At 56.1% G+C, this 9,926-nt stretch overlaps 1 protein-coding gene across 1 annotated transcript; it reads left to right on the forward strand.

The window, feature by feature from the left end:
• The first annotated feature begins 238 nt into the window (after positions 1-238).
• On the forward strand, positions 239-9,690 carry LOC128273423 (uncharacterized). Its single transcript, XM_053011381.1, has 4 exons — positions 239-298; positions 7,541-8,047; positions 8,130-9,471; positions 9,668-9,690. The coding sequence occupies exons 1-4, from the start codon at positions 239-241 to the stop codon at positions 9,688-9,690; spliced, it is 1,932 nt and encodes a 643-aa protein (XP_052867341.1).
• The last annotated feature ends 236 nt before the right edge of the window (positions 9,691-9,926 follow it).

Here is a 9,926-nt window from a genome sequence, read left to right on the forward strand (position 1 = left end):
TGTTCCCAATTTTCTTCCGCACGCCACAGCAGATAACGGAACGCTCCACAACAGCTGCTGTTGCTGCTGCTGCTGTTACTACTGCCATAACTCTTTAGAGTGATAGTGAACGAAGTTGAACCGGACCCGGGGGGCTCGAAGGACCCGAGCTCCAACCCACCGATTCGATCGCACAACGAGCGAAGACGAAGACGACGACATCCGAACAACGACAACAACACGAACGACGGCCACCGAAATGGCGATCCGAGTGCGAGCATTAGTCGCCACGTTCGTGCTCCTTTTCACAGTGCTTCAGGTAATTATCGCACCGGGATCCCGGGGTGGTGACCGTAGCTTACCTTAATCACGGTTTCGAGCAGACAATGTTGGCGATCGGCACGCTTCGCAACAGGAGAGCGGGTTTTTGCCACGAAACTCTTTCCCGTCTTTGCCATTTCCCGTCTCCCCGCACGGACGCTGGGCGAAATGCGAACAATCAACAGTTAAGGGCTCGGTTAGGAAGGTTGTTTTTAATTCATTTATGCTTTATGCCCGGGGGCGCTTGCCCTTTCGATGGCCCGCGAGCGAGCGAAAGAGAAAGAGGGACCACCAACAAAAAGCGGGCCTCCAAACATGATGAGGTTGCGGACGGCTGGGCTCAATTAGAGCCGGCCTTTTTTACTTCCCAATCCCCAGGCCCACTGGTGCCCCATATCGGAGTGAAATATTTTTGTTTCGATTCGCTATGCTTCTTATCTAACACGGATCCATCACGTCACGTTGACACTCATCTCGCACGTCTCCGCTGCCAGAGCAGACCGCGATTGCCGCACGTCATTGCCTCGCGAAGAGCACTTGGCACTTATCAGCATAAATCTAAAAAAGCAGCCAGTGGTTGGCCCAGAAAGCTTAATGCTACCGTTTAAGGCGCACCGAAAGCTCCGAGCGTGACTTTATTGGGGGCAAATTAAAATGCTACCGGAGCGCACTTGGGATATGAAAAGAAAGAATTTGCTGCCGTCATAAGGCCACAGAGGGCTGCCACAAATCACAATAAAAAAAATGAGTTCGCAATGGTGTGAAGCGGTGTTGGCGGGCGAATTGTGACGTTGACAGCCACTTTCATCATCATCGTTAAAGGAGCGCAGCTCGTTTCAATTTTCCCGCCAACCCACGCCGGGGTTTTTTCACAGTGACATTAACGGATCACCGGATCCCAGGGTGACAATGGTGAAGCGCCCGCGGGCGGAATGCAGCGGGTGCACCGTCGGCTTTATTAAAAACGGTCGCCGGGGCGATGGAATTTCCCTCCGATTCGCGAGTGCGGAAAAATCGGGCTCCCACGTGAAAAGTCCGATCCGAAACCGTTTTCGCGGTGCTCCCGACAACATCGGAACCAGGCAAATTTGTGGGTGAAAGTTTTGCTTACGTTCCGGCACCGCCACCGGTTCGTTCGTCGATCGTGGTCGAATTTTTGGCCGGTGAACCGACGGCGTGCGATTTAATTTGGCTTAATCGCCCAAAAGCATAAAATAGAAAGAAAAAAAAGTTTTCACCGCTCATTATCGCCGAACGGGCAACATTTTCAGCGAGGCCCGGGACCGATCCCGTGTTCCTTGGCTTGTTTTTCCAACCACGATGCATGTTTTCTATGTGCTGGGAGGAATATTGGCCAAGAAAAACGCTGGCCGATCGGCGATCGTTTCGCAGGAAAGCGGTCACGTTGGGGCGATCATCATTACGGCACGGCACAGCTTTTGGGTGGGGGTCTGGGAAAAATCGAATGACAGCCGGCGCCTCCGAACTAGCACTCGGTGATCGGTGTGCAAAATGGAAACGAGCCAAACGCGATTTGGGCGGTTAAATATAATAACTTAACTCGGATTTAAAGTTGGCGTGAAAAAAGTAAAAGTATTTCAACACAGTTTTGGACGATGCTGAACAATGTTGGCTTTCTCCATTGTGAAATTCCCCCCAGACACACACACAAACATGAACCCGATCTGCATCCCCAGGAGCCAATGCCATCAGATCGCTGGCCACTGTCTGTCTGGCTGTCGTCGACAATGGTCCATTGAAATTCACCTCGAATTTTGGCACCGCCCGAAAGCGAGAAGGTTTCTCCTTGGAGCCCAGTCGAGAACGAAGTCGGCCGTCGAAAGGGAAACCGACAGACCGGCCGACTTCTCGGCCTTTCTGGCCTTTTCCCGTCCGATTCGTTCGATCATTCTTTGCGCGCAGTGAAAGTGCTCAGAACGCTCCCAGCACCAGGCCGAAGCTCTACAGACCGGACCACCGGGACCGTGGGAGACGCCGGTCTCTTCCGGTGAAGTCCCGCTGCTTGGTGGACCCGTTGTGGAGCTGCGTTTTTTTTTTGTTTCGTTGTTGTTTTGGCAGCACTCTTTGCGGTTGCAAGGTTTCGGCCGTTTCGCCGAACCTTCGCCGGCCGGGCATATGGCTGGATGCACTCGAGCGAACCCGTTACTAATGATATACGATTACATCAGGCGTGACCCAATTTCGAGTTCGCTCAGCTGCCTGTCCGGGAGTTTCGTGTTTCGTGTCCGACGACCGGGCAAAGGTCTGCACCGTCGGGGCTGACCGCAAGAGGGTACGCTTTGAAGTGTCGCACGCATGTCGCACCACGGCCGCCAGTTGACAGTTGCCCGGCCACTTTCCCAATGGGACAGATGACACCGCTGACCGTGAGATTCAAACCGCACCGAAATTGGTGCTGTGCTTTTGATGGTTCAGTTTTTGTTTCGTTTCGTTTCTGGATCTCTTTTTATGAGCCTTGACACTTGCCGTTTGACGTCATACGCTTCGTGTTGGTTGGAATATTTTCAAGTACTTCCTAATCGTGAAGCGTTAATGTTGAGGCACAATTCGAATGTCTCGCTGATCTATATCCATCGTGATGTACCTGTAGGCAACACAGTTGCGCTACAATCGCCACGCTTATCGAGGTCAAAATAATGGATCCAGTAAGGGCCAGGCACCCAAATCCAAACGGAACCAAACGTGCGTACGATCCCAAAAGCCCCAAAATCGGTGCTCGAACCCCTTAAAGCGATCGACCAGAAACAGTTAGCCGAAGTCACACCGTAAGCTGACTAGCGCTTTAAGCATTTGATTTAATCTATAGTTAATTGATGTATTTTAAGTCCAACTCGCTCCTCTCTCTCTCGTTTTTTCCTTCACGCACGAAAAACCCGGTGGCCAGTGGCCAAACTGAAGCAGGTATTAGAAATCACACATCGACGGTTCGTGCGGGTTCGAATTCGAAAATTTCCGCTCTATAAAACGCCGCTTTCCAGATTGCCCCGGGGGGGCTGGAGCCCGCATCCAACAGTTGTGTGTGTGTGTGTTCGATGGTGCGCATTTTCTTTCTCGGCGCAAAAAGGAGAAAATTTGAAAATTGCATCCAATGAGCGGCCCACCGCGCCGAGTGTCGGAGCGAAACGGAGCGATCTCGGGGGGGAGGGGACACGAGAAGTGGCGCACACCGCACTGGCAAGTGTTCACCGTCTTTTTTCTCGTTCGCTGATGATTTGTGAATCGTGGCGATCATCTCTTGACGCCGCCGCCATTGGATGTGTGTTTTGCATTTACACACGCGATCGCACAGCCCTGAAGCTGGCAGCAGCTGGAGAAACGCGATCGCGCGCCACACACACACACACAGTGAACACACAGACTGTGGCAAGGGAGAGAGTGTGCCGTGCCAACTTTCACTTTGCTTTCCACTTGGCGCACCGTTGGCGACGCTCGTAAAAGGGAAGATCGCAAGTTTCACCGAACAGCGAAACATGATGACCGTCGCGGCAAAACCCCGGCTTCGGAGAGATTGTGTGGCGGTTAGTGACGAACCGATTAGAACAGCATCCGAGCAGCTCACTTTGATGATGCGGAATGTTTGGGACAAAGGCAACCCAAATCGAGTGATAGCCGAGACACGAACCCATCTGTCAAAATTCTCTCTCTGCACGATCTTCGATGTTTGATTTATGATCGACCATCAAATCAAACCCTGATCAGCCCTGAAAACTAATCAGCGTCTTAAATAGGTGTAGTGAACCGGGATTCTCGGATCGTTCCGATCGATCATATAGTGCTCAGGGTGTTGTCGCGGGTAAGTAATTGGCGTAGAGCATCGTGTCGGATTCGTGCCCCCCAAAAACCGACCACCAAATGGTTCTCGCCAAATCATCGATTGAATGAATCGGCCAATGAATAGGGCGTTGCGTGCTGGTTTGAACTATTTGACCCAGTTTCGGGCCCACAAGGCGGGATCCTTGCCACGGGGATCGCGCCTTTCGGGTGGTGAAATTAATTATGATCGACCCTAAACCACCGAAACCACTTTTTCTTTCACTTGCTGTGTGCCCCAGCCCCAGTCTGTGTCTGTGTGTGCGTGTTTGTGTCGAGTGGCCACCCTGGGGTCGCGGAGAGAAAACATCTTAATTGTTACCTTTTATGGTGGCGAGATCCGGCGATCGGTGCGCCATCGCCGGCAGGGCCGGATAAATGTTGTATGTTTCCCATTTTTAAGAGCGCTTTTAAATACGTTTCGATACTTTTGGGGGTGCGAGCCATGCGACTTCCGATCACCGAACCGACTTTCCGATCACCGAGCTGAACCGAGCGACACTTTCTCCCGTTGGACGACTGGCCGTTTACCGTTAGTTAATCATCTCGTATCAGTGCCGTGTGGCGCGTGCGTGACGGACCGCTGACATTATTCCCTATGACACTCGTCGCTCGTGTCAACATTGTTGGCAATTGAGTTTCCGCATCCGCATTCCGGAACGAGGCCAATGCAAAACAGTCCATCCAGCAGCAATGAAACAAATTTTTCCCGTTCCTTTCTGCGACGGTTAATCGATCGGGGATCAGCCATCGCCCATTAGCCAGGGAGCTCCGAACGCATCAATCAGTCGCCCGAAAGCCACCGGCCGGAAGGACCACGACGCGACGTGCAACGAACCCCCGCACAGAGCGTACGCAAACGCCACGTGCCTTCCGGCAACGAGGACGAGGAACGAAAAAGTGACCGAAACAACCAGGCGAACATGCGCACAATTTGCGATCGGCTTCGTTAGCCGCACGCCGCCGCCGCCGACGACGAGGAAAGTGTAACGCCGGCGTAGCCACCGTCGGCGTTGGTTTCTAGGGCACCCGTGCACCCGAGCTGGCCGCAATTATGCCCATACCTGTCGTCGGCTCACGGTCGCGGGGGCAGGCGGCGAGGATAGCGATGTGCAGTTCCGGACAGGTTTGCCGGAGCCGGTTCAATGTCGTTCCCCACACCGACCCCCGAACCGAAGAGCGCACGCGATAGAAATGGCAACTGCTCCACCGCTCCAACTGTGTGCGGAGTGGCGGAGGAGCAAAACATGGCCATGGGACTGACTGCCACTCGCGGTGACAAATGGCTGTGCGGGGAGTGCGGACTTTTTTTGCGGACGGACGCTGCCACTAAGGATCCCGTTCCGATCGGAATCGGTTGAGATGAGGTTGAGGTCTAACGGGACGGGACGCTCGGCTGACTAGGCCGCCCGGCCCGGCCCGGCCCGGCCCGGCACACTCTCACTTCACTCATCGAGCCCCTGGGGCAGGAAGTGAAGCGGAAGGAAAGACGCACCACATGACTCGGCTCGGCACTCCGATACCCTTCGGTGCGTATCGTTATCGTTTCTCAGGCGCACCGCGCGTATAGAAAGTCGGCCGCCCCGGTCCGTTGGATGCAGTTTTGCATCTTCGATGCGCCGGCCGGACCTGAGAAGCGGGGCGGAAGTAAAAGCTGCCTTTGCGAAGGTCTCAAAATTGTGGACACGGGACCGACCCGGAGCCCAAAATCAGCCAAACGTCGTTATTAGACCCACCATCACGGGCCCCAGTTTTCTCTCTATCTCTCTCTGCCTCCCGGCGTCGGGAATCAATCGGCAGATTCATGCGTGACGCGCTGCATGCGTTACTGTTTCCTTTTGCGCATTTTACATCGCCCAGCGCACTGCAGCAGCTCTCGAGTGTTAATTTTCGGATCGCACCGCCTGTGAGAATGTGGGGCCAGCTAACGGAGCCATGCAGAGGCCCGGGGGGCGGGGGCCCGCCAAATTGGGTTATAAGTCACGCATCGCTAAACGAGCAGCATCCGGGCGGATTGGCTTGGCCCCTTCATCGGTGCGCCGGCTTCGTCCTAGATCCGGCTTTGGTTTGTTCCGAGCTGTTCGGCGCTTCGTGTGGTGGCATAAAGCGCCGTTTGCCATATGCAACTATGGATCAGTCTGGTCCGGGCACCAAGTGTTCGCTTTCCAGCTCAAAACCCAAATCGCAATCACAAGATTACCCAAAGCTCGTAACGCTAACTAGAGGCTTCCAGTCACAATCCTAGTTGGCACCGAAAACCGCGCCATTGACACAATGGGAAAAAAGGTATCAACATTTTAAAATGGACTTCTGCCGATTACTCATTTCAATGGCCAATCGGTAAAAGGACAGCGAAATAGCTATTATTTCCATGCTTTAGAAGGGGAATATTATGATTATGGACCTTCCCCTTTTGACTTCTTGAAGTGACAAAATTGATACGAAAACCATATCAAACCACTTTATGGCTAAGCGACTAAGGGTTTGTGACGATAAAACCGCAACGAGTAGTGTTGTCAAGTAATGGCATTAGTTTTACAAATTTCAATATGTCCTCAACATAAATCCCACACCAAAGTGGTCGATCTGGGTTGGGCACTTTGTGTATTAATGTACGTTGTTACCGGTCGCCGAGTGTTGGGATAGTCCGTGCATCGAATTAAAGCCACCAGCCCTCGAACCTCAAGGGACCCCCTCCGTGAGCAGGGGCCACAGAAAAACCCTTTCGAAGAAACTTTCGACCGAAAAAAAACAAACGAACGAACCGACGAAGAAGAAACCCCGGACGATAAACCACCGGCTCCTCCATGTTTGATTTGATGAGCGCCGGCCTCATTGTGGCGCACTCTGTGAGGACGGCACATGATGTATGGGAGAGGGTGGGGGGGCATGGAGTGGTTAATGTGTTTCGCAACTCATCTTCCGCGGCCGCCGCGGTGACGCGAACGCGCGCTGAAGAGAAAGCGTTTCAGCCCGGCCATGGTCCGGTACGGTACCGCGCCGGTTGTCTTCCAACGGGCAAGCTGGCCACCGCCGGCTCTGATGGGCACCAGCAACGGTGGCGCAGCGGTCCGCACCGTCCAGTTCCGCTCGGAGGCCCCGGGGCGCGCATTGGGCAAAATCTGTACCGGTTTCGTTTAATTACCGCCACCGTGTGCTCGCCGTTTTGTGATTTTTTTCGCTTGATTTTTCGCTTTGTTCCGTGTTCCGTGGATTGTTGTTGTTGTTCTTTCGGAATGCGCCGCGCCACATGTGCCGCGAGATGCGCCTGGCGTGCCGCTGAAGAGAAACTTCCCAAACGGCACCGCGGCCAAATTTCTTCGCTCCTTCGCATGAGGGTGTTTAGGTTAGGCGCGTCCTCCACCTTTAGGGCTCATGTTTGATAGATTCACCATTTCACCATTTACAGAATGTACACTGTGATGCACCGTTGGTCGATTCGGCGGCACTGCCACTGGAACACAGAGCCGTCTACGGTCCGCCGGCACCATCGCCAGTCTACGGAACGCCTGGTTTGCTGAGTGGCGGCGGCGGCGGCGGCGGAGGAGGCAGCGGGCCCTTGCACGGTGGCGACGACCCGTGGCCCCTGTCCGCGACGAACGACAGCCCGCAGATCAAGCACCTGCAGGTGCAGTGCGAGAAGACGCACATGCGCGTCAACATCGAGTTCGACCGGCCGTTCTACGGGATGATCTTCTCGAAGGGCTTCTACAGTGATCCGCACTGTGTGCACCTGAAGCCGGGAACCGGCCATCTGAGCGCGACCTTCGAGATCTTCCTCAACAGCTGCGGCATGTCGAGCTCGGCGAACCACAACGCGGCGGCCGGCTTCGGCGGGCCGACCCCGTCCGGGAGCTACGTCGAGAACACGATCATCATCCAGTACGACCCGTACGTGCAGGAGGTGTGGGATCAGGTAAGCCACGTGGTCACTCGCAACCGACTTGCCGTCGATCCTGCTAACCGCCCCGATGCCTGTGTCCATTTTCTCTCCGTAGGCCCGCAAGCTGCGTTGCACGTGGTACGACTTCTACGAGAAAGCGGTCACGTTCCGGCCGTTCCAGGTCGACATGCTGCACGCGGTGACGGCCAACTTCCTCGGCGACAACCTGCAGTGCTGGATGCAGATCCAGGTCGGCAAGGGCCCGTGGGCGTCGGAGGTGTCGGGTATCGTGAAGATCGGCCAGACGATGACGATGGTGCTGGCGATCAAGGACGACGAGAACAAGTTCGATATGCTGGTGCGGAACTGCGTCGCCCACGACGGAAAGCGGGCCCCGATCCAGCTGGTCGACCAGCATGGCTGCGTGGTTCGCCCGAAGATCATGAGCCGCTTCCAGAAGATCAAAAATTTCGGCCCGTCGGCGTCGGTCGTGTCGTTTGCCTACTTCCAGGCGTTCAAGTTCCCGGACTCGATGAACGTGCACTTCCAGTGCGTGATCCAGGTGTGCCGCTACAACTGCCCCGAGCCGAAGTGTGGCGGCGTCGGCGGTCCTGGCGGAGATTACGGGCTGCCGGCTCTGACCGGAAACGGCATCTCGGGCGAGTACGGGGCGCCGGGTGCGCTGAGCGGAGAGTACGGACCGCCGCATCTGTCCCACGAGTACGGTGTGCCCCCGGCGGCCTACCCGGATCCCCGTCACCCGTCCGATGCATCCGGGGCGTACTCCGAGAACCAGGACAGCGTGGTGCCGGCCCCGCAGGCCCAGACGTCGGGTGGTCAGGCCTCGGCCGAAAGCAAATCCGATGCCGGTGGTCCGGTGAATGGCGGCGGCAATGGCGGTGACGTCGGGGCCGGACAGCCGGGACAGTCGCAGAATGGTGCGACATCGACGAACGACATCCACGATCACATCAACATGCCACCGCCGCCCCCGCCCGGCCACACGTCGTACGTGACCGTCACGAAGCAGAAGAAGGACGACGAGGGCGGCCGGATGCCGGGCCCGGACAGTCTGAGCGGTAACCTGGTCAGCCTTGGGGGCCGGCCCCGCTCGGTCGAGGGCCTAGACGATCTGCGAGGCGTGCGCCGGCGTCGGGACACGATGGCGGTCGTGATCCGGCCACGGATCTACAAGCGGGACGCGCAGGAGATGACGGACGTCAACACGGAGCGCATCATCCAGGTGGTGGCGCCCGGGGATGTGAACTTCGCGCTCAACAGTGCGGCCGCCAACGAAACGGTCGTCATCCAATCGCAGCGCACCGTCGACCCGGAGACGATCTGCATGTCGGTGCCGAGCTTCGTCGGCGGCCTCGTGATGCTGCTGCTCGTGCTGGCCGTCGCGTCGCTCGTGGCCGCTTTCCTGTTTGTGCGCGTGCGACACTTTGACCGGAAAGGTACGTGCCCGGGTGGCACCCGGCGGCCCCATTTCGTGCTGTCGGAACTGTGGACCTAAACACCACGAGGACCAATCTCTGACGGTTCTTCCTCTCTCTCTCCCTCTCCTTCTCTCTCTCTCTCTCTCTCTCTATTCATTTCTCTCACTTGCTCATCTTGAACGCACATCCGCACCCGGATTCACTGGAAGCGCAGGCCATCCCTTCTCCGGACACTAAGCGACCTCATCACGGGACACGGGGACCACTTCCAGGGGACCCAGCACCACTTCATTGAGCACGCACGCACCTCACCGATCGTTCCATCCCCCCGCCCGGGCGCAACGTCGCCGAGAGTTACCTCTGCGTCGCACACACCCACATCCATTGCGGGCGACGTCCGTGCGTGTTCCACGTGGTCGATGGTCCACGTGACCTCTACGCCTCAACCACCACCACCAGAAGACCAGTACCCC

Source organism: Anopheles cruzii, chromosome 3, assembly GCF_943734635.1.
Source record: "Anopheles cruzii chromosome 3, idAnoCruzAS_RS32_06, whole genome shotgun sequence".
NCBI lineage: Eukaryota > Metazoa > Arthropoda > Insecta > Diptera > Culicidae > Anopheles > Anopheles cruzii.

Excerpts from the sequence above, each read along its gene's own strand:
- LOC128273423 (XM_053011381.1), top strand. The coding sequence starts at position 239 with ATGGCGATCCGAGTGCGAGCATTAGTCGCCACGTTCGTGCTCCTTTTC. Across the intron at positions 299-7,540 it reads TCCTTTTCACAGTGCTTCAG|AATGTACACTGTGATGCACC; the intron begins GTAATTATCGCA and ends CACCATTTACAG. Across the intron at positions 8,048-8,129 it reads TGCAGGAGGTGTGGGATCAG|GCCCGCAAGCTGCGTTGCAC; the intron begins GTAAGCCACGTG and ends TTCTCTCCGTAG.